The sequence below is a fragment of the Megalopta genalis genome, chromosome 13, assembly GCF_051020955.1.
Source record: "Megalopta genalis isolate 19385.01 chromosome 13, iyMegGena1_principal, whole genome shotgun sequence".
In the NCBI taxonomy this organism is placed as follows: Eukaryota; Metazoa; Arthropoda; class Insecta; order Hymenoptera; family Halictidae; genus Megalopta; species Megalopta genalis.
This window is the reverse complement of record NC_135025.1, coordinates 13,752,581-13,778,037: the sequence shown is the minus strand read 5'-3', so window position 1 is coordinate 13,778,037 and position 25,457 is coordinate 13,752,581. Positions and strand designations below refer to the sequence as shown.

Sequence of the window (25,457 nt, the reverse complement as noted above, 5' to 3'; positions counted from 1 at the left end):
AAAAAAGAAAAAAAGAAAAGAGAACTGTCATCTTGTCCTGCGACCTATTTTATATACATGAGTCTACGCGCGAGGGTATGCGTATTGTGCATGCACTCGTCTATGTACACGTGTGTCTCTGCGGCGTAGATCGGTTCCGCGCACCCCTTCGCACGATCGCCGGTTTAATTAATCGGACGTCGATGCTCGTTTCGCGACCAGTCGTATGTAAACGCGATCGCTGTTACGCCGATCCGCGAACTTCGGTCGAGGAAAGAAAAAAAGAGAACTGCCCCGTCTCGAGGATACACACAGCGACATCGAGCTCGACAGCGACCGGTTCTCAACCGGCAAGGATTAACCGAGCTGCACGCGGTCGTTGCGATCGGGAATTCGTCTGGCCCTTAGACAGCACCCTCGGAGAGCGACACACTCTTCATCAAATCCGACACCTCCCGTCATCAGCCTCTCGCGCACACTCGCGCACACATACATACGCACACACATACGTACACGCACACCTTACACGCCGTCTCGTCGTTTAAGCTTAAGCTTATCGGTAGTTAAGTAAATATCTGTAAATCCTCTCTATGTACACCCTGTTTGAATAGTTCCCTTAAATCTAGTCTTAAAACTCCGCGTTACATCGCCTGTGTCGCGTGGAACTCTGTTCTCGAAGAGAAACCCAGCCGCGCCGTTTTAGTGTCCGGCGGCTTCGAGATCCCTCGGGGCCGCCTCGGGGCGCAACGATCCTTCGACGATCGTCTGGAGAACACTGCTTTCTGGTCTGTTTTCGGAGGACGGTCGACCCGACCGGGGGGCTCCGACCCTTCTTACACGGTCGACCCTGCTCTCGGAAATGCGTTTTCTAATGCAGGATAAGAGAAACTCGTTACCGGCCGTCGGTAACGCGAGGACGTCGGAAGGGGTGGCCGAGCCTTGTTCATGCTGGCGTTTAAGTCTCCGGACTCGATCGTCGGATTGCCGGACCCCCGACTCCCGTTTTTCTTCATCACCCGGACGAACTTACAAACTAATTCTGCTGACCGGCCGCCACTTAAATGTAGCTCTATGGCTGCTGGAGCAACAGCTGCTCCAGCTCGTCGGCGGACCTCAGCAGGAACGCCGCGGACTCTCGATATCCGGTGATCAGTTGCCTCACGGCCGTCATTTCTGTTGCGTTTAGCTTGTGACTCAGCAGCGGCTTCGTGTTCTTCATGCTTAGGTCCGTCGGTCCTGGAAGAACACAATTCGGCGTTAACAATGAATTAGGGGACGAGGGGAGGTTTCGTTGGCGGTTTTCAAGCGGTTTTCAAGCACACGACACCTTGGCTGGGAAATTAACCCTTTCGATACTACGAGCCACTATAGTGGCCCTCCATAAGATGCCATCGAGGTACTACGAGCCACTATAGTGGCCCTCCATAAGATGCCATCGAGGTACTAAGGGCCACTATAGTGGCCCTCCATAAGTTCGATCGTTTGTAGCGAATAAAGTCAGTGCTTACTGCAGAAAGCTAATTCACCTTATTTTTCTCTCAACAACGGATAAATAGATATGCCTTATTTTTTTCAATTTTGTTCAACTTTATTTGGATTAACCCTTTTGCTACGGGCGGGTTCTCCACTGCGGTACCCCCGCAACGATCGGCGTCTTGTAGCGTGCAGCGATGTCGCAGCGCGCCGTCCAGCAGAAGTACCGCGGCGGAAAATCCACCCGTAGCGAAAGGGTTAATGGTTGGGATTTTTGCTGAGCGTGAAGATGCTTTATTACGGCGGAATCATTGGTTCGCGTTTTATCTGGCAGAAGTTATTTGACTTCTTTGGACACACCGAATCGGCGAGAATGACTGATTCCTGATTTTTTCTTTTAGTGAGTTTTCTTTTTGTAAGCTGCTTTATTCGAGCATGTATTATAATAGAAATCGTGAGAAGAAGTCTACGGAAATTTTGAAAAATAATAATAGTTAAATAATAATAAATAGGGAAGCTAAATATCGCGAATGGCCAGGTTGTCGATGCGACATTAAAAAATGAGAGCCGAAGAGGACGAAGAGAAGGGTGTACTACAACCATCACATTTATTTATATTTAGGTCTAGGTGTTCCAGTGTTGAAAGTCAATCATAATTGACAGCCATCGTTTTAGTTTCGTAATTAATTCCTCGGGTTTCTTCAAATAAAATCTTTCTTTGAAGATTATTATAAATTCGAGTCTAGCAACACTGGTGCGACTAATGTATCTTTCTGAAAGGATTTTTAGGAATCTTGTGTGGAAGATTATTTCCAAACCAACGAGTCGTATATCTACTGGCTACGTATAATAAATTACATATGCTGAATTTAGAAAATAGATCAAACGACTGCCAACGATAAAAATAGCTATAATAAAAGCAGTCAGTCTCCACCGGCATTGTCTCTCTTAACCTACAAATAAAATCCGTCACCTAAATATTTTCTTTACGAATGGCATTAAAAATCTCAGTACATGTATTTTTAATGATTGATAATTTGTCTAGATCACCGGAGTTTTTTCATTAGACAGCATGCACATTATTCTATATACAAATTATTTATGATTAAGAAATTTAAATAAAATATATTTAAATATATCTTAACATGTAGCACATAATGTTATTAAAAAAGTAGATACATGTCTACCAAAGAAAAACATAAGCAGCCTAAGAAATATTTAAAAACAATGATGACAAACAAAAAATTCCTATCTATCTTTTCTCTACGGAATCAATCAATCCATGTTTACAATGCATTTACAAGCATAAATTAGACATTGGTTGCAGAAAGCGAAAAATATTTTACATCAATTCACATATGAAAAAGAATAGACAAATACAACACAACGTTAAGCATATAAATAATTGTTAACTGACTCGACTCCCAAGACTCGATTATAATATCTATCTTTAGCCTAAATTTTTGTTCCCCCTATTTTCCGAACCATCAGCTAGTGGAGCCGGTTACTGTGGTGTGATCAATCGTTGTCCCATTGGTTTGAGCATAATTAACTGCATCTTCATCGAATGATACATATTATATTTTTGTATTCTCTCATTTTGTCTACTTTTCTAATTAAAATATTTAATTTGTCTTGTTTGATAAATATAAAGTTAATCATGAGAAAAGAAAACAAAGGCACAGCAATTGGTCATCCCGCAGTAACTAGCTCCACTACCCTGTAGGCCAAATGAAGGCCAAAAAGCCCAAATAAAGAATAACGAGTCCGACGAAGGATTACCTTTTCTCTATCAATGATCAAAATTTTGTAATCTCCCCATTTTTTCCCACGCTAGAGCGCCGAACATTCTATCCACGAGAACCGAAAGCACAGGAAACATGAGATAATTATTAGCAAAGTCCCAAAAAGCCTATCTGTCGACTCGAATCCAGTTCGTTAACTAATCCATCCGAAACCAACAATAATCTGTGCGATGAGCGACTAAACCGGACGATATTAACCAAAAACGGAAGTTAAAAAATTCGATCTGTGATCTCGTGCGCGGAACGTGACTTGGTTCCCATCCAAACGAATGGAAGAATTGTCTTATCTCCTGGGAGTCGGTTGAGCTACGTGTGCTCTAATGATTCCAGCGACTTCGGTGGCTGGCCACGAACAGAGCTGGCCCAGTCAACTTAGCTAGCGAGAACCATTAGGGGACACTGCGGAGGGAAAACTGTCAAATGAAAAGAGACGTAAGCGGAAGCGAAATTATAAGGACACCGATAACCAATATTACTTTGTGTACCGTTGCTCAGGAGACCGGACGTGAAGCTCTGCGTCGGGTACAGTCCCGCGGAGAGGGTCGGCGGCACCGTCGTTGGTCCTGCACGCTGGAACGCCTGGCTGAAGTTCGGTCTGTACATCGCCGTGGGTGCACCGCCGCTGGCAACACCATTAACGGCCGAGGAGCTGACTATCGTTGCCTGGCTGAAAAACGCGAGCGAGATTCGTGTTAACGATAAGGTGTAGCATTGATTAGCTCCGCCCGGTTCCGCCTCCGGCTCTCTCACTTTTCGTTCCGTGACCTTTGACCGGCTACGCGACGCTTTATCTACGACTCCTTCGCCGTTGTTACTCGTCGTCGATCGGTGAATGAGAGATCACTCGGCGGGAATGAACATGCGCTGCGTATATCGGTTACTACAGGCCGCGGGATTATTTTCACGATTCACAATGGTCCGGAGCTCGGTAATTTTCTTGGCGAAACTCAATTCTTCGACGTTCATATTTCGAGATTGTATTTGTTTTTCCGCCAAGCTGACAACCCTTTGAAACCTTCACGTACGAAGCATTTCGTCGGGCAACTTTACGGTGGAATATAGCGTTACGAAGAGAAATGTGTTGAATTGAAAGTAAACATAGTTATTTGAATTATTTGTGCGTGTGTGTTGTCGAATATGAAGATGCAAGTTTCGGTTATATTTTCACGGATGTGTGAGCAGTTATATTTTAGTTATTTCATTTTGGTAGAAGCATCTTATGAGGCACATACGAATTGTTCAAGGCTTGCAAACACTTAACTTTGGTTACTTTGATCAAGGCTTTTATCGCAATGATCGAACGTGATTGATTTCAGACTTATTTCAGATGGAAGTTATACAATTCTGAGAAAGTATACAGTAAATTCGTCCCAATTTTCCTTCAGATTGTAAACAAAAATGGACGACTTTGGAAGAGGAGATACGATTATTCGAGCCTCGCGACTCGTTTTTATAGTTGGCGATTGTCAACAATTATAAAAGCGAGGTGCAAGACACGAATAATTGTAAAATTAGGGAGAATTTACTGAACCTGAAATTGAAATATAATCTCATTCAGACGAATCACAGATAATGATTTATTATTTCTAATTGCATTTCTTGCATTTTCCGCCTTAGCGTCTAGTAATCTAAGATAAATTCGATTAAGTTTCTATTAAAAATCAGATTGTAATATGAATCTATAATGAGTGCATAAACGTCGCTGCAAATGTATTTAATTGAAATCAATCGTGATAACTAAAGATTTATATTAAGAAAAGAATATAAACTGCCTTTCGTTATTAGCGACCTTGAAAACTCTAAATTAAAGCGTTCCAGAAAAATTTGACGAAATCCTGACCTTTGGTCAAAAATTACCGATCTCCGGACCACTGTGCGATGATTATGTCAACATTGGGTAGTTGCAATTTAAAATAGTAGAAAGATTAAACACCTTAAAATGTCAATGTATTATTTTTAATCCGCTAAAGTGATTAAAGAATATAATATATAAACACGCTATTCTCTTTATTTCGCATAAAAATCCGCAATCTCGTTATTAGTAACTTATTTTTGCTGCTACAAATTTGATATAGCCTAAATTGGCTTGGTACCTGTGCAAAATTCGCCAATGTTCCACAAAATAACGTAGTTTGAATTTATACACCATAAAGAGCTCCGTATTTCAATCGTTATTGATAACTTATTTTTACATTCTATGCAAGATATTTTTTCAGAATATATGTGATTAGAAATATAGCAACTAATATCGCATTATTTTATATGAAAATATGTTTTCTAATGTTCAAACCGTGCAGAATAAATTTACTAATTATTTCAATGTATTTCAACTTTACGTAGATCTATAAAATGGTAATCTTGGTAATTCTGTGTTTTCTCTGATATCATTCTATTGAGTAATTAATTACAAGACTGTGCGGATATTACGCATTTATGATAATAATGAGTAGCTGTTGCTTCCAAGAGAAAAGAGAATAAAGGAATTGAAGAATATCGATATATTACTGTCGGCTTACTATAATTGTTAAAGAAAGAAAAAATCTTCCTAAGCGATTCTTGTCTAAAAGATGTAGACAATTTTTATTTTGCACAAAGATGCGCAGAATGATGATACAGAATGCGCTATATTTTAGGTACCAAATGTCATTGGTTAAGATATTAAAATTTTTACGAAGCTGCGATTGATCGCAGAAAAGTTCCACCACTTTGTGTTTTGTCAGGTTAGATTGGGGAATCGCGAAATTTATATGTGATTTTTATACATCGCACTAACAAAATCTTTGTTCTACCGTCGACTGAATTCATTTACAGGCTGTATTGTAAAATAGTGAAATGCTCTTTGTGTGCGATTCTTTGTACATTTATGTGGTGGCGTACAATGAAATGTAAAATATTATTACATTCAATATTGATTTTACTTCGCTGTTAACGCATTGAAAGCATCGACTGTGAGAATAAACTTTTGGTTAACTCCGGGCTTCATGAATTCCATTGAGGAAATTTTATGCTGAGCGTAGATTAGTTTAACACATACTGAGCTGGATATGACATTTATTTTTGTACACAGTCGTCATTGGGTAAGTAAGTTAGTAAAAGTAGATAATCCATTTTGTGCTTAGTCTTTTATTCTGCTACATCTTTTTACTCTGAGTTACGAATAAAATTTTAATAACGCTAATTACTTCAACGTACAATCTAAATTGACACATATAATTCATTCTGATAGAGAATTCATTGTATCATTTGTAGAAAGTAACTGATTGGCTTTCATTATTGCCGCAGTTAAATATTAATATTCCAAGGAAATGACTTTTATAGCTTTCTTTAAAGAGTATAGATATTATAACATTCTTTCTCTAATTTTCAACAATACATATATGTTGATATTGCAACAGAGGCATTTTTTCATTTCACACGCCATGTGGCTTGCGATTAGACAAATACAGTCAGTAAATGCAAATAGCAATAATAAATAGATTATAAGCATTTCCACAAGTTTTCATTTTTCTGGACTTTCAAAAATGCATTGAACTGTCCAAAAGTGCATACAGTTTTTATCAGTGAGACTAATATAAATAAATTGAACTAAACTCAAAATGGCAGAATATAATCTACTTGAACGAAGAGCACATAGCTTGTCTTATAGCAACAGTTACTAATTACGCTCAGATACGATGCAATTGTAATGAATAAGGATATCCAAAACCACTAATTGATTCGACTCTTGTTTTCGAACAATTCTGCGAACTATAAATGCATAAAGATTTGCAGTCTGGTAGCAAGTGAACGATCGGCTCTAAAATATATAGCACAGCGGAACTCAATTTATATAAACTAATTTTTAGCAGTGCCTGGTTGACTGAACTCTACTCTGACTGAATTCTCTTATATGAACGCGAACTCCTATTAAACAAACGAAAGATCATAGTCTGTGGCAGCAGACAAATGAACTTCTTTAAATAAACCTCTATTTGGCACATTTTATTCGAATAACGAACAACGAATAAAATAGTATCGAATACAATTTTATTCGAATAACGAATAACGAATAAAATAGTATCGAATACAATTTTATTCGAATAAAATAGTATCGACTACAATTTTATTCTAATAACGAATAACGAATAAAATAGTATCGAATACAATTTTATTCGAATAACGAATAACGAATAAAATAGTATCGAATACAATTTTATTCGAATAACGAATAACGAATAAAATAGTATCGAATACAATTTTATTCGAATAAAATAGTATCGACTACAATTTTATTCTAATAACGAATAACGAATAAAATAGTATCGAATACAATTTTATTCGAATAACGAATAACGAATAAAATAGTATCGAATACAATTTTATTCGAATAATATTTCGAATTAATTAATTCCACGAAGAATATTTTATCCTCAGAATTCACTCGAATTCACTCGAATTATCATCATATTCATATTCATATATATAGTCATACTCTGTATTAAACGAACCACCTGATTATGCGAACCAACTGGTCTCTGAACAGGTTCACATAAACATCATTCGCATGAATGCAGTTCTGGTGTATCAATAGTGAAAATTCTGCTGAAAAATAATTGACGGCCATCGCTCTCGAAAGACACGTTCGTGGCTCCACGTGATGCAATTACAGGGCCAGAGTAATCCACATATTTTTGACCAACGTGAAATTCGTGTTACTGACCTCATGAGACCCTTGTTATCCGCCGGTGTGAGCAGCTTCGACGCCGGCGCAAGAGATAGGGGTGTAGAAGAGAGGGTGCTGCTCGGTAAGTTCGCCAAGCTGGTTAACGGCGCTAGGGACGTTAACGATGTCGGCGGTGTATCCTCCCTCTTGATCGGAAGTGATTTCACCGGCGTACTCGAGAAATGCTCCAAACTTGACCGGACATCCGTTTGCTGTAACCAAAACGCGATCTTAGACCCTCGCAGTGTTAAACTACCGATGGAAAAACCGGCAAGCTTTCGCGTTTTCATGTTCGCGAAACTAGTTTTCGGACTCCCCGCATTTCATGCTCGAGGGGAAACCGCTGAGGAAAAACTGTTGGCAGTTCCCAAGCTCGTCTTTTCTTGTTCAAAGCTACGGTCGCGCCGAGTTTGTGCGCTTATTTATCTTTATTTGCATCATATTCTCGTTGAAATGATAGCCTGTTGTCCTCAATAAGGGGCCCATCAACAACTATTTTAGTTGCACTACGATCGCTTTCATGGATACATCGATTAGCACTTTTTTGTCACTAGATAATATCTAGACGAGAAAGGAAACTTATATTTATCGCGTGACAATCTTTGCTTTAAGGGGGGACACCACCCTGAGGTATTAAGAAATAGGTAAAGTTTGGGAATTTTTTTATAGGTAATTACCAAATAAAAGATTTGGTCTTTCTAAGACAATATAAATGTAAGTCTCAGTATTGTTTTTCAATTGTTTTTCTAAAGTAGGGATGGTACAAAATGGCGACGTCATTCGTTGTTGTCAACAATACCTTCTCGTAGAACATTGATTGTCGGTCGTCACAGTTGACAATTACTGAGACGTCTGAATTAAAAAAATCTTGTTGATTCATAAACTACAAGCTATTATTTAAAATGTAGCGTACGGCTTTTCGAAAATATGAATAATTGTAGAAATAACTGCAGTTTGAAGAGAAACCAGCTGTTTTTATCCCAAAAATCGAATTTAGATGCTTATAAAAAATTAAATAATTAACATATCAAAAAAATCGTACGTTGAAAATCGTAGAATACTCTACGAAGAATATCTCCATAAAAAATTTCAAGTAAATCGAATGCATAGTTCCGGAGATTTTGTGACAGCCATGTTGAAAAATGTAGTTTCAACGAAAACATAAAAGAAGTTCCAAGATATTTTATCTTTATTATTAAAATTTTGAAAGAATTATTTTGTGTTTTACACAGCATTCACAACTTGTGTAGAACACATAACCACACCGATTGAATTAAATTTGAATTTGTGTATTTAATATTATATTTATGTATTATCTTCATAATATATGAAAAACCAGAACGCGGCCCTGATTGACCACACCTGTGCCCCAGTCTTTCCTTCGCGCGCGCGATTGCAATGATTAAAACAATTTCAAATTGTAATAATTAAACTGCACATTTATACATGTATGGCGCGCTCATCAATAAAAGTTAACAACATTTTAATTTTATTTACATCACGGGGAATTTTTTAATGAAAGACAGAAATGTTTCTCTCAGTCTTCCTGAAATTAAGCACGAAAATGCAAATTTGCACGAAGATCCACAGACCAGTGTCAATTTCTTAGAACAAAAAGAAAAATACGTATCAAATGTGTAAAACAAATGTTTAAATATCGACAATAAGAAAAAACGAAGTCTTAGTCCGACAAATTTGCACGAAGATCCACAGACCAGTGTCAATTTCTTAGAACAAAAAGAAAAATACGTATCAAGTGTGTAAAACGAATGTTTAAATATCGACAATAAGAAACAAACGAAGTCTTAGTCCGACTTCAGAGAAAATAACATTCTTAACAGGTTACACTTGACATCTACGTGACGAGTCTGACCTAGGCGCCAAGGGGTTAAAGTTCCCGCGGCAATTATTCAAGCATCGGATAAGAACGTAAACAAAAATTCAGTTTTGCTTACGCGCTCTTACCGAACATAATTTACCTTCCGCAGATAAACGCGCGAATTAATACTAAACAGCTTATTAAAACAAATTCGAGGAATTTCAAGATTCTTGATCGAACCATCGAGATTTTGTCAAAGACTCGGAGCCAGAACGCGACGAAACATTTTCCAACAGCACATTGAACAATCGCGAGACGATCATAGGAGGCGGAATCTATTCAGGTCTCAGTCAGGCCACGACTTTTGGTTCTCCGGTTAAATGTACCATAATCGTAGCATTTCGCTGGCCGCGGCGATTGGCTGGCTCGCGGGCGCCCCCTCCACCGGTAGCACGCGAGAAACAATTATCTGACGCCGAAGAATTTTTCCGAAATCTGACCTAATTCCCGCTATTGACGACTGCGAGTACGACGCAGTTCGAAACTCTCCGAAAGCTGTCCTCGAAAGAAAACCACCGGACAACGCTCCCCGAATAGGAGCCCTGGTAGCGAGATCTACCTGCTGCACCTGTTCGCGATCGTACACTTGCTTGTGGACCACCCTCAGGTTCTTCTTCCTCATGTTTGCCCGGCCGTCCAGTGTCCTCTCCTGTGTCACAATCTCATAATCCTCGCCGATTCTAGACCACTTTTGGCACCTGAGTCTAGCTCGCGCGCGAGCCTGGACAAGATCGATCGAGAACAAGCGGCCGGAGGACCGTTCACGGAAACGCGGAACTGATCACTGACGACGGCACCAGCGGCCGCTCCATTCAGCCGGTTTATCTTCGGCGGCCGAAGCGAGCGGAATCACCAAAACAGCACGTGTCACGAGCCAGCGAGCAGGGATACGGCTGGTAGCAGCGGTCCGCCGGCGGAGCGGCGTTCATTCCGCGCTGCGATCGTCCGAGACGCGATCATCCCCTGCTCGCTGGATCACCTGTCGGGCGCGGCGACGCGTACGAACGGGGTGACAAAGGAAGCGGAAGTTTCAGGAAGCCGGAGGAAACTGGAAGGAGCCGGAGGAAGTGAGAGGAAGCTGGCGGAAGTGGGAGGACGTAAGAAGAAGCGAAAGGAAGATAGAGGACGCGAGAAGACGGCGGCAGAAGCTGAAGGAAGCTGAAGGAGGCTAATGGAAGCTGAAGGAAGCTAAAGGAAGCTAAAGGAAGTTAGAGAGAGCTAAAGGAAGCTATATGAATCTAGAGAGAGCTAAAGGAAGCTAAAGGAAGCTATAGGAATCTAGAGAGAGCTAAAGGAAGCTAAAGGAAGCTAAAGGAAGCTATAGGAATCTAGAGAGAGCTAAAGGAAGTTACGGGAATCTAGAGAGAGCTAAAGGAAGCTACGGGAATCTAGAGAGAGCTAAAGGAAGCTACGGGAATCTAAAGAGAGCTAAAGGAAGCTACGGGAATCAAGAAAGAGCTAGAGGAAGTGAAAAGAAGCTAGAGGAAGCAAGGGGAAATTAGAAGAAGCTAAAGGAAGCTGAAGGAAACTGGTGGGAGTGAAAGGAAGTTAACAGAAACTAGCAGAAGGTAGAAGAAGTGAAATGAAGCAAACAGGAACTAGCGGAGAAGCAAGATGAGGTAGGAGCTAGCTGAAGCTTAGCAGAAGCTGGGGGGGAAGTGGAACGAAGCTAACAGAAGCTAGCAAAAGCTTGGGCGGAAACTAGAGGAAGCTAGCGGAAGCCAAGAGGAGAGGCTGAGCGGCCAGATGTGGCGAGCAGAGAAGTTCGAACGTGAGTAAGCCGCTAGCGGCCGAGGAAATTAATTCGTGGAAAGAGAGAGAGAGAGAGAGGCGAAAGAAAGGGGAGGAACGAAATCGAGAAAGAAAGACCGAGCGCGGAGAGCGCGCGCTACCAGCCGGGGCACGGAGGAATGAAATCGTCAAGAGAGAGGAGAACGGATGTAGGGAGGTGTTTTTATGAAAGGCGAGCAGTGTGCGTTGACGTCAATTATATAGGTGGCCACGGCAGATAGCCGCGTCCGTGCACGAACCCCGGTCTTCTCCTTAATGGGTTAGGTTTAGGTCGTCGGAGAGGTTATCGGTCCCGGCTTCCTTCCCTCTCTGTCCCTCCGTGCCGCGTGTATCTCTCGCTCCCTCCTCGCTAGGGATTTTCAACGTAGATAAGTCGAAACGAGAAACCAAGTTTCTAGCTTCTTGCAGCTCAACCGGGAAATGGTGGGCCGAGAGCGACGCGGCGGGCGGAGGGAGGGGGGTTCAGCGGGAGCAGAGAGGGTGGATGTGCACTATTCAAGAGGTCAGAGGGAGGATTAGGTGCGCCAACGACACGCCGCACCGTGCAGCCCCTGGACCCAGCCGACTACTCTGATGTCTACGGCACAGCCGCGCAACACTCGGAAAACTCGACTCCATGCTTTTCCACGATCAGGATGAACGAACCGGAGAGGATATCCGAGGATGTACCGGCGAGAGTTTCAACGTGCTCTCTCTCCTATGCAACTTCTGGCTGGCATGTTTGCTTGTAACGCCAGCCAGCCTCGAGACGTAGCAACGCTGCCGTGAATTCCGCCTCGCTATCGCCTGATTGCCATGATGCCGCTGGTATTTCGTTCATTGGAAAATGCTGCGGCTCTAAACGCGCGACTAAATTTTATTGTCTCGCGACGCGTTCTCGGTTTGGCGAGTCGGCGGAACGCGTTCCCGGAAACCGGGGGTCTCGAAAGGCTTTACATTGTCGAATTGTTGCGTTATCGAATGCGCCGGGTCATGTGAAATGGAAACTATGTGGATCGGAAGAAGAACTGCAGTAAAGTCTCGCTAATTGGCGCTCGCGTTGTCCACAAAAATGAACAATTTGGGAGGAAGAAATACGATTATGAGGAGCCTTGCGGCTCGTTTTTATAGTTACGGATTGTCAACAACTATAAAAACGAACTACAAGGCTGGAATAATCGTATCTCCTCCTCTCAAATTGTCCATTTTTGGGCGCAATCTGAGAGTCAGTTAGGGAGACATTACTGAATTTAGAGTTAACACAGTTTCGAGTGGAAAAGATTAATTTTTCAAAGCGTTATCTGACAGCAACGATGTTACTATTTGCAAAAATCAAATTTACAGTTGAACGCTTTATGATAAATTGTTTAATTGAGCGAGCTGTTTCTATCGTGTACCAACAAGTCGTCACCAGAGTAACGTAATTTAATAATTCTGTTTGGCGTTATCATGAAGAGAAAGATTGTTCGGATTTCTTTTAGGCTTCCGTAGATGAAGCGTTAGATGAGTATTATGCTAACATGAATTTCATTTCAAGATGAATTTTATTTTAGATAACGTGTTACGGTTCCGTGTGAATGCAACGAATGGTACTAATTGAATGGGTTAGAATCATAGTGCTGCAAGTCACATTTTCCTCGTTCAGAGAAACAAGGAGTGTTATTGTTTACTAACATGTGTATTGTTTGAACAAATTTATCCTTGAGGTTTATTCTTAAGGCAATGTAATATTTATAGGAACTTCATAATTTATTCCACGTTTATTTTTAACACGTTAGCATGTACAGGCTACGTTTTGAAACATAAGTGAAACTTTTCGGAAATGTGACTCACGCCACTGTCATTCTAACGCGAATGAATTGAATCGTTTCGAGCTGCGTCAAATTCTGAATGGAATGATCTTGCCTGATCATTCAGTATTTCGCGAATGAGGTTGTAAATTCTGATAACCATGCGAACTCTTCAAGGTTCGACGTTTGAATCGCAGCCGCGACGTCCGAGGCAACACATGCGACAAATTAATTTTAACGTGACAGCGATATAAAAACAGCCATTCATCGTTTTCGGAGAAGAATACGCGGCTTCTGTTTGTTTCTATACTGTCGAAGTTTAGTTTGATAATGAAGCATTCTAACGAATTGCGTACGAAGACCGGTTTCTAGAAAGGCGATTCTACGAAACAATGATTAAGAATGATGATATTTTCTCGTGAATCAAGAATAACTAACGCTTGTCGAGCGTATAATATTTTACATTTTCTGTTTGATTGAATTATTATAGTATTGTATTTATATTGCTGTCAATTACGTTGATAAACAAAGCTTGTGTTAGCATCAACTTTATTTGATTTACTGTTCAGAATCGAGATAAGTTAAAAGATGCAGGAATGAAAAGAGCATTCTCTATTCCTCTATTCCTCCTCTATTCCTCCTTTTACAGAGCTAAAAGGGTTGCAAATTGGTGTCTTCCGAATACAGAGAAATGTAATGAGTCTGATCTTGATTTTTCTGCGAAATCTGCTCTTCTTATATATAATTTACCTTCAGAATCTATTCACATAGAACACTGCTTATTGTACAAATCAGTAAATATTTCATACAACTGTGACAAGTAACTGCTCCATTATCCGAACACTCGCATTTATTCTATTAAAAATGGCACCGTTAAATTCTCGGATTAAATTCACAGATATCAAAAAAAATAAATAAATAAAAGCAATGTAAAATGTGAATTAAAGTGGATTACGTACTACGAAAATTGCTTAAACATTCAAGATGACACAGAGAGAGAGAGAGAGAGAGAGAGAGAGAGAGAGAGAGAGAGAGAGAGAGAGGTGCCGGTATTCTAAAGCACTTGTTCACAAATGAAAAGAGTTATATTTATTTTCACGTTTAACTATTCATTTTTGTTCTATTATAAATGTATATAAAATCGGTGGTCCAGTTATTACAATCCAGGTAGAAAAGTAAACGAAGACCATTAAGGAAATTATTAAAGAGCGACAAATGCTGATCGACGTAGCTGGGGAAGAAATCGTAACGCAATGGCTCGACAATGAACAAGTGTACGCAACATTCGCCACGATTTCCTCGAACTGTCCCAAAAGAAGAGTCAGCAGATCGCGGAAAATTATCGGACAATTATGTCGGTGATCAATCCGGTTCGTTCGCGCGACACGATCGCGATCGGAGAGCCTAATCCGCGGCGCTCCTAAGGGGAAAAAGTCTGCCATTTTCGGGGACGCGATGCGATTTAATCGAACGTCGAAAAGGTTAATTGAAATTTCAAACAGGTCCGCGTGCATGATAACAGCGGGCAGTCGGTTCGAGGCTTGTTGACGTCTCCTGACGGAGAGTATTTCAATTTTTCCGTCGTTCCGCAGCACGCGTGGAACGTGGTCAGTGTGTGCGCATTGCATCAGAGTGGGAGAGGTGCGCGACCCCCGGGTTATCACTAGTCTCTCTGACATACCTATATCAATCCTAGCTTCGTTTCACGTATCGCGCTTTGAAGCGTTGCGCAGGAGAGAGAGCCCGCGAGAGCCGCTCGGATTTCTACGCGCGATAATTTTATGACCGGGGCCGCCGCTTTTATGAAAAACTTTATCATCGTCCACGATGTTGCGTCACGAGTGCTCGATTGGAACGTGGATCGCGAACCGTGGATCCTCGGAAGATCTATGCGGCACCGATCTTAGGAACTTCGCCCGTTTTCCCGAAATTTTGTCGCTTCGTTTTTCCACGGTTTCGAAACTACGCTGGATTCTTGGAAAAATTCTGAGACAAAAATTCTATTCTTCGCATAGTCGAATAGGGTAAGCGCGTCAATTGCTATATTAACACTAAACCTACCAAGCAGCAATACTAACTGGCACTGCTACACGAAAGTGAGAAGACCGAATTTATTTAGAATTTATAAAGTTTTTATTATAAACCACTTGCACCAATAATATATATATATTATATATTATTATATATTATTAATATATAATATATATATTATAATAATAATATAATAATATATATATTATTAATATATAATATATTAATATATATTTAATATATATATATATATATATATATATATATATATATATATATATAAGCGCGTCAATTGCTATATTAACACTAAACTTACCAAGCAGCAATACTAACTGGCACTGCTACACGAAAGTGAGAAGACCGAATTTATTTAGAATTTATAAAGTTTTTATTATAAACCACTTGCACCAATAATATATATATATTATATATTATTATATATTATTAATATATAATATATTAATATATATTTAATATATACATATATATATATATATATATATATATATATATATATATATATATATATATAAACTTGCACCAATAATATAACTTATTCAAGCATTCTCCACGAAAGAGTCTCGGAACTTTGCAGAATTGCAAAATAAGAAAGTGGTCACTTTGACCGCGGTAGGTTTAGTGTTAAGTGCCCATTAAAGTGACGTTCGAGAGATTTTCGGCAAATTGAATAGTTTGTTTTATTTATAGCGCAATTTTTAAAACATTGAAATTGTCTTTTATACGAGTTACGAAGTTTTTCGCGATCGAGGTATATAATGCAGACAAAATATTTAACAAAATATACAAAACAGTTCTTGAACGAGTTAGTGTGCCCCTAAACAGATGAAAAGTTAATAACTATGTGTCAGTTATGAGTCTTTTCTAATTAGTGCGTGTCCATTCCTGTGCACCGATCTGATTACCGTGCGTCAATTACTGTAATTAGTTTTAACTAGATAATCCTATGAAATGTATGAAATGATATATTTCGTATAAAATAATTTAGCGTAACGCATTATACAATATGTTTCAATACATACGATATTATTCAAGAGAGGAACGGAAATCACGTGTAACGTACACGCATTTCATAGAACTAACATGTGATTTACCATGAAAAAATCCAATAATCAACGCACGAATCGTAAAAGGCAAGAAAACTTAATCCAATTACAGTAAAGCAAACTGAATTACTTTAAATAAAAAGATATATCTACGAAGTTGATCATATTATTGCATTTTTGTAATTTAAGCGAATTTTATGAATATAATAGTTCATTTTTTTATTGTGGGAAGCAACACTTTTTTAGGTTCTTCATCTTTATTTGCAACGTGTTCCTTAAGTTTTTTTTTAGTAAGATCAAGGCAAAAACACGTCAAACCATTATCAGAAATTTAAAAATTTAGTTTCCACGTTTCATAGATCTTAAGAAGTTAAAGTTTCGATTTAAATTACAAATCAAATTTGATTTAATTACACTAATGTGATCATGGCACGAAGAATTACAAAATGTGGAATAACTATATTTCGAATTCAATTTACAAGCAGAAAATAGCACGTTGGTTTGTAAATAACATCGTAGTTGTTGGTAGTACATTAATTAAAATTTTGCAAAAAATAGAAGACGATAGAATATCGAATGTGCCCGCATAGAAATGTCTCTTCTGGAATGACGCCAGGAACAGGTAACTTTTTCACTGTACGTTTTCTAAATTCATGGAAAAATCGGACTCTAATAATGAAGAAAAATGGAGTCTTCCTGTTCGTAATTATGTTATCAATTACGAAAGTTGCCTTAGTTGAACACCTGCAAAATTTGGATTTATCACTAGCGCACGAGTTACAGGAGTTGATTTATGATCATACATAGTCAACTGGATGGTGCAACATGTCTGGACCCAAATGTATGAATCATGTGTTGTTTTTAAAAAGCATACGTAAGTCAGTGCTTCCTAATCACTCATTCCAAACAGGTGTATGTAGTTCATTATAATAAAACATTCTCATTTTTACATACATCATTTATGCGAACTGGTTGTGATATTGGTCGAAATTCAACGCAGACAAATAAAGTAGAAATCGAAACGTCTTTTTCATGACCAATTAAAACCGCGATAATTACATTCCGATGTTGATTAAACTGTTCTCCTGTATGTGTGTGTGTGCGTCGAACGATTTACGGTGAAAATATCTTTGTGAAAATCAGACGTTTACCCTTTAAATCGTAACGCTAGTTTGTGTTTTTTTTCATACGCAATATCAATTTACATAGCCAATCAATCTTTATAAAGCTCTTGAATTAGCCAAAAAGTTAGAAAGTGCAATTTACAGACATTGATCCGAACATTCAAGGAGGCTTCAAATTTCGACTGAATTTAATGAAAAACATAATATTGAGAAAAAATCATCCGAAAAAATTCACATTGATAATGACAATGATGTTGAACTTCTAAATATTACAAGCGATGAAGATGATGAGTTTGTGTCAATTAAAACGAGAAAGCTGATTGTTATAAATTACAGTGTGGCGACAGTGGCACCGAATAAAATTTACTTTCGCTCTCTGAAATATCATAATTTATTTTTCGTCAAGAGTTATGTGAAGTAAATTTGTATTTCTAAAACTTAGATCAGCTTTTATCCTCAACATTTCATCTTTTATACTTACAGACTCTATTTACGTGGTCTTCATTCGTGTAAAACAAATCCACGTGGAACGGAAATTCGCGTAAATTGTAGAACGGTTATACGTCTTTGTAAAGAATACAAACACCATGGTCCCAGAAGAAAATGATACGAAGAGGAGAATACGGAAGATGAAACGCCTGAGTGCAGAAGGTTTTAATAGATTTTCATAGTAATCTTACTCACCGTTGCCGCCGGAAGTGTTGGCATAGGCTGTGACACAGGTTCCATACCAACTCTCATGCGCTTCGCGTTGTCGCTCTCATTTTCGCAGGCCGTTGCCAAAATTTGCTCAGCCTGCACGGAGGTCAAGTGTGCCGGAGTGGGCCTCGCCTAAAAAGAAATACTTGCGTCACGTGATCGCCGCATACCAAAATCTCGAACTTGACTCAGACCTCAGGAATTCTTGAGCTTTCGTGGATGATATTTCATAGTTCACAGAAAACGAGAGACTTTAGCAAAAAGAAAAGAACAAGCGACAGTTATTTCTGAGAATTATCAGCAGTCGCTCAAGATTTCGAACAATTTAATATCATAAACTTCTGCATTTTTTAACATTTTTGTTTCAATATTACACACAACGTAGGCATATCATCTTTTATTTTTCAAATCTGTACCATAATATTGTGCAATATATTTTTGTTGGTAGTTGTGCATATAGATGGTACCAAAGGTGAATCAACTTTTCTTTGAAAATTAGTTACACAATGAAAACAAATAATTTGTATCATAGGATCTTTCGGTCGATAAATCATTAAAGTCGATTTCTTCATAAATAAACAATACGTAGCAGTATTTATATAGACCACACAGAATAATTATACAAAATTGTTCACAGGGAATTGTTCCTTTTTAAAATACATTGACATCTTTCTTTCGCTTCTCTTTTGATTAAGTTCATTTGCATGTCATCTTATAATAAAAATTGTGCTTTCAATTATTAGCGGCACTGTTATTTCTTTACATCTTTTTATAAATCAAATTCATCCTTTTCGAGATCAAATTTACCTTTTTACGAGTCAAATTCTTCTACTTTGTTTTATTAAACTATTATGATCAATATAAAACCGAATGCAAATGTCTTGTCATAAAAAAATTTGGTTATTTTATTTGTTTTATTTTGTTATCTTAAATCCGAAGATACGAAATGCCGACAACTAACGAAAGAACGAAAAAACTAGTTTTACTATTTGATGCCCTCAAAAGTCAGTGAAAAATTATTTTCCCTTTCAGGGAATTTCACGTTGAAAATGTGGACAAGATTAAGTATTCGTTCAGTAGATACTTTATGATTCTTAAAGACGGATATTCCGAAGAAAAATATTAAATAAACTGAAAAATTATAATTTACGTTTTGCACCCTGATCAGTTATTTCAGGACACTTATATTTTACTTCGCATGAAATATATTTTGTTTTGACGTATTTCTATGGTTCCACAACTGTGACAAAACTGAAAAATATTTAAATAAAATCTCGTTCAGTGTTTTAATTACATTTGTATCTTCCATGCTTGTAAAAATTCGAAAACCGATTGAACCGGTTTTTTGGAAACATTGGAATTCGGAAACCGATTTTTGGTAACATTGTAATTCGGAAACCGGTGTTTTGAAAACATTTGAATTCGGTAACCGGTTTTTTTGGAGACATTGTAATTCGGGAACCGGTGTTTTAAAAACATTGAAATTCGGAAACCGATTTTTGGAAACATTGTAATTCGGAAACCGATTTTTTGAAAACATTGAAATTCGGAAACCGATTTTTGGAAACATTGTAATTCGGAAACCGATTTTTGGAAACATTGTAATTCGGGAACCGGTGTTTTGAAAACATTTGAATTCGGAAACCGGTTTTTTTGGAGACATTGTAATTCGGGAACCGGTGTTTTAAAAACATTGAAATTCGGAAACCGATTTTTGGAAACATTGTAATTCGGAAACCGATTTTTTGAAAACATTGAAATTCGGAAACCGATTTTTGGAAACATTGTAATTCGGGAACCGGTTTCTTGGAAACAATGAAATTCGGAAAGCGGTTTCTTCAAAAGTCGCTTTCTGCATAAATCCGAGAACGGACACGTGGCCCGGCGAACGTCGGATAAAGAAGATGAGCTTACCGCGTCCCAGGGCGCACCCTCCCTGCCCCGTTTGTTCCTCCGACAGCTCTTTAGGTACGTTCTGATCCTCTTCCTGGCCCTCTCCGCGAACTCGGGGAACTGTCTAGTGCAGCTGTCGATGATCGCCTGTATCTTCTCCTTGGGCTGTTTCGAGATGGGCACGATGCGGTCCAGGTTCTCGTCAACGAACAGCCTGACGAACATCTGTAAGAGGACGCGGCCCGACCGCCGCGGAATGAATTAAACGAGCCCGCGTACGCTTCGCTGCTGGGAGGAATTAAGAATTTCGCGGTGGTGGGGAACGCGCGGGGCTTCTATTAAACTAATTGTAATTAATAAAGGAGCTGCTCTCTCGGTGGCCGGCTCACGGCCATCTGCGGACCCCGGTTGGATTTCAGGTTCCGCGCTAGAAATGAACGGAGATCAGACGCCGCGGCCGGCGGTGGGCGGGAGGAGGAACGGTGGAAAAGAGAGAGAGAAAGAGAGAGAGAGAGAGAGAGAGAGAGAGGCCGCGTGCCGTTGCGACGCCGCTTTCATAAAATTTTACGATAATTGGGGCTTTTTCGGGAAAAGTCCGATGCCAGCCGGCTAAAGTTTCATTGGATCCGCGCGCGGTGCGCCGCGGCCGGCCTTTTCCCTCCTCGAGCCCGGTATCCTTTCTGTTACGAACGCGCGAACAAGTCCGTGCTCCTTTTTACGCGGTGACCGCGGATAATGGCCGCGGCAATAAACTCGCCGTTTCCGGTTTAATGCGGCTCGCGTGGAAGGAAATTGTAAGACCGGTGCGCCCCGCGGGCGCAGATTCGATTTCAGGTGTTGCGCCGCGGCCGGATCCGCGGAGACGTTTAACGCGGGATAATTAAATAGAAGTAATTGCTAGTAAACGGTGCAGACGGTGCAGACGGTTTAGGCGGTGCTCTCTTTTCTCAGATCCACCGGTTGGATAACGCTACCCTGTATCTCGATATTGTTTGTCGTTCCAGGTGGTTTTTTTTAAAATTGAAATCGCCTTCTTGGCGTAGGATAAGGGTCCTAATTACCGAGGTTGGTCAAGAATACTGACACTTTCACTTATTTTGATGATAATTACACAATGATATGACAAAGAATTATAAACAACAAAACTTGAATACAACGTTTGATATTATATTAATAGAATAAAATCATTCAAGTATTTTCTATTAGTTTACTGTAAGTTCTAAAAAATATTATTGAAAGGTGCAGTAAATTCTCTCCAATTGTCCATTGTAAACAGAAGTAGACAATATATATAGATGTTAACAATCGGCAAGAATAAAAAGGAGCTGCAAGCCTCGAATAATCGTATCACCTTCTCCCAAATTGTTCATTTTCGTGTGAAAGGTGAAGGTCAATTAGGGAGAATTTACTTTAATCCCATTTAAAAAAACATCGATGATTTAGAAATCTCGAAAAATATTGTTTTTACAAGCTGAAGAACAATTGGAGAGAACTTACTGATATATATATAGAGAGAGAGATTTCTAAATCATCGATGTTTTTTTAAATGGGATTAAAGTAAATTCTCTCTCTATATATATATAAAGCACAGAAAACATTTAACAAAAATAAACAAAATAGTTCTTGAACGAGATAGTGTGCCCTTAATAAAATGAAATGTTAATTACTGTGATTAGTTTTAGGTTACGTAAATTAGGTTATAATAAAAATGTAAAACATGAAATATTCCGTATTAAATACGTAAATTTATATTTATACTTGTACGATATATTCTTTATGTTATATAATAACAAAACGTAAATTTGTTTCAGTTACTAGATTACATTAAATCATAATTTCTGTAATTTAAACGAGTTTCATGAATCTAATAGTTTAGTTGCAACACGATTCTTAAGTTTTTTCATCAGATCAAGTCAAAAACACATCAAATCATCATCAGAAATCTAAAAAATTAGTTTCCTCATTTTATAGGTCAGAAGAAGTGAAAGTTTTGATTCGGTTATGAAAATTATATATCAAATTCCATTTAAAAAATCCAATATCTGTAATTTAATATTGTTCTTTTTGACACTAGATTTACAGAGCACAAAAAACAGCTGTTTTATATTAGTTTATAAAAGTAACAATAAGACATTTATTCTGTTTTTTAACAAGCGTCATTGTAACATTTGCCATAATTACTATATAAATTGAATAAATAATTCATAAATTTTATCTTTACGATAAGAATAATCGTAAATTAAAAAATTAGTGACGGATTGATGACCATTTCGGCGGATTCCGTAAATCCAGTATTAAATATAAGTAAAATTATTGTAGAACCACAGCAACCGGTGCACAATAATTGACGCGCTCATCCTAGATGGTTGATGTAATTTTCGCGCGGAAATGTTTCGAACAACAGCGACATTTTGACGAAACTGCGCGGTGCAAAATAAAAAAAAATATCGAGAGTGCTCCGGCCATTACAGTTCTCCTTCATCCCGAAAAGAGCTCGGCCGCGGGAAAGAGCCTGCAAACGCGAAACGGGGACTTGAAAACTCACGTTGAAAGCCTTCAGGCGCTCCGGGTCATGATGTCTGGGGTCCAGCCTCTCGTCGGCGTCTTCGTCGTCGTCGTCCTCGTCCTCTTTATTACCACTGCTGCTGGTCTCGTCGTGAGCGCTCCCCGTCCCTTCGCCCCCCGGTGGACTGGACTCACGATCGCGATCCGATCGCGAGGGCGTCGCGGACGATCCTGGCGGCGGTGTCTTCTTTAGTCCCATTGCGTAGGACGCCCACAAGGATGCCATGTCCTCGCCGGCCACGGCGGCCAAATTGGGGACAGTTCCCGCGGGCATGTCTACCATCTCCGAAGAGCCGTTCCGTGAGTCTGAAATCATTCCAAACGCGGTTCCCATTAGCACCTTGTCCACGCAATTATAACCTTTATCTTTTACTGTCAAGGTGAATAGAAAATATTGCAATTTTTTTAACCCGTGTGTCGATAACCGGATACCCTGCAGTGGTGGAGAATAGTTAATTATAAGATAGATATCGATAGTACTATCGATAGTAAGCACTATCGATCGGAGTAACCTGTATATTCTATTTATTTTATTTTATTTATATAATATATTTAACCCTTTGGAGTCGAGTGGCGACTCTAAGTCGCCATTAAGAATTTTGATAGCATGTTTCGAAATAATTGTAACATTATCAAATTTAATTTATATTTAAAAAACTGTTAAGAGTGTAACTATTGCACGAGTCGCATAATTCAATTTCATAGGTATAAAATGCACCAAGTTACATAACATGGAAATACTATAGGTCAGAAGAACTGTTTTGGATTTCGAGTCAAAATGCCTTCGACTGCAAAGGGTTAATAATATATTATATATACTATCATATTATATATATTATTTAATAATATATTTAATAATATAATATAATAATATAATATATTTAATATAATTTTATATTATATTTAACATATCTCTATCCCACTCTAATAACATATTCATTTAAATACTTCTACTATTTATAGCTGAATGGAAATACCTTAAACTCTTCGCTGGACTTTGCTGATAAAGGCTATCAATTTTGTATCGAATTTATTTCGCAATATTTTAATTACCGTCATGAACTATACCTCTACCAATTTTAAAAAACAAATAAATTATAGTTATAATAAGCATCAGTCGAGCGATACCCTGTATATTTTGATTAACATACTTTCGCCATATATTTTTCTAATTTATTCCATGAAATTGAAATAATCGTTATGCGGTACATCTGAGTACAACAACGAAATCGTCACGGATATAACACGCATGCCTTCGCACCTAGTAACTAATTATCAAGAACGTAACGACAAGATTTTTCGAGCAAACACAGAGAATAATAGAAATATTCAGAAATCTGAGCAATCGAAATTCCATTGTACGATCGCTGTTCCCTGTCGCGACGATTTATTTCGTCGCGACGACTTGCGTACTTGAAACGGCGAAACAAAACGGCCCGTTTCGTATTTGCATCAACGCACCCGACCGAGTTACGTAACTCGACATTACATCGTAAACTTTTTCTACATCCACGACGACGACGGTGTCTGTCAACTTGTTGCGCTTGCTCGCGAAGACAATACAAATAACTTCTCGACTGCTCGTGAAACTTGCTCGCGTCTCTGCCGACCCGCGACTCCCTTTGAACCCACACTTCGAAAGCCCGCTAAATAAATCGATGAGACGGTGTTTACCGTCGTCCGTAGCGTAACGAGAAAATGGTACGAGGCTCTCGCTGCATCGATGACGGTCAAATCAAAGATTTTTTAGATAACTTTGTCAGAGGAATTTCTCTGTCTTTCTAATACAAAAATATCGATTTTATAACAATTTTTCGTTTTCATTCGACGGATTCAAGTTGCATATCGACATCTGGATCAAAGAGTTTCCATAAAAGAAGCAAATGAAGTTAATTAAACTGAAACTTTGTATAAGTTTTTATTATACTTTCGTCGTGCTATACAAATTTTTTCAGTTCCGTTTATTTGCAAATACAATTTCTATTAATTGCAAAATAATAAGCAGTATTAACTACAAAGATTTATATCAAATAAATTGTTTATCATGTCAACTGTCAATAAAGCAAGAAGCGTTTTAGTTTACAGTTAACACATCTTGCATTTTTAAATAAATGGAACTGCAAAACGTAAGAAGATTCAATTAGATTTCACATACTTATTAGTTATCGTTTAATTCAAGATGAATACGAAAGAATTGTATTTAGGGAAATGTTTAAAATTTCGAGAATAGAATCTTTGTGCGAGTAATTATTAGTTAACGTAAGAAAAGCCGATTTGTAGAGGTTGGTAAACTAGATTTCCAATTGAATGCGGTAAAACTTTCATTGTCTAAACCGATAAGAAGATTAATTAATCTTATTAATTAATTTCGCGCTAGAGATCTGTCTAATAATACGCGAAACAATCGAACGGTGGTGTAATTGTAACTAATTGCGATTTCCAGCGAAAAACGTTATCAATTGCAAACAGAAAGATTGCGCGTTAGATACAGCACGGATAGTAATTATTAATTAGATAATTATTATAGCAGGGACTGTAATTAATGATCGGTGCACAATTTATATACCATTTCGATCTATAGCTTTATTAATTACGTTATGATTTATAGCTCGTATCCTACGTAGAATTATATAAAACGAAATTAACACACGCATATTTTTCTCGCGTTAATTACAGATTTACC

General features: G+C 38.5%; 1 protein-coding gene across 4 annotated transcripts in view; it reads right to left on the bottom strand.

Moving 5' to 3' along the window:
- Positions 1-25,457, bottom strand: part of LOC117224862 (nucleolar protein 4-like) — a 231,350-nt gene that overhangs the window by 1,711 nt on the left and 204,182 nt on the right. For 3 of the 4 annotated variants that reach the window (XM_076525940.1, XM_033478053.2, XM_033478055.2), the window contains 6 exons: positions 22,755-23,080; positions 20,231-20,434; positions 18,302-18,448; positions 7,957-8,171; positions 3,734-3,924; positions 1-1,215 (listed from right to left, as the gene is read on the bottom strand). The exon at positions 1-1,215 is cut by the window's left edge and continues 1,711 nt beyond it. In XM_076525940.1, the coding sequence (XP_076382055.1) occupies positions 1,049-1,215; positions 3,734-3,924; positions 7,957-8,171; positions 18,302-18,448; positions 20,231-20,434; positions 22,755-23,080 (1,250 nt within the window). In that variant the 3' untranslated portion in view covers positions 1-1,048. The remainder of the gene's footprint in view (positions 1,216-3,733; positions 3,925-7,956; positions 8,172-18,301; positions 18,449-20,230; positions 20,435-22,754; positions 23,081-25,457) is intronic. The other variant, XM_033478054.2, reaches the window with a different exon arrangement.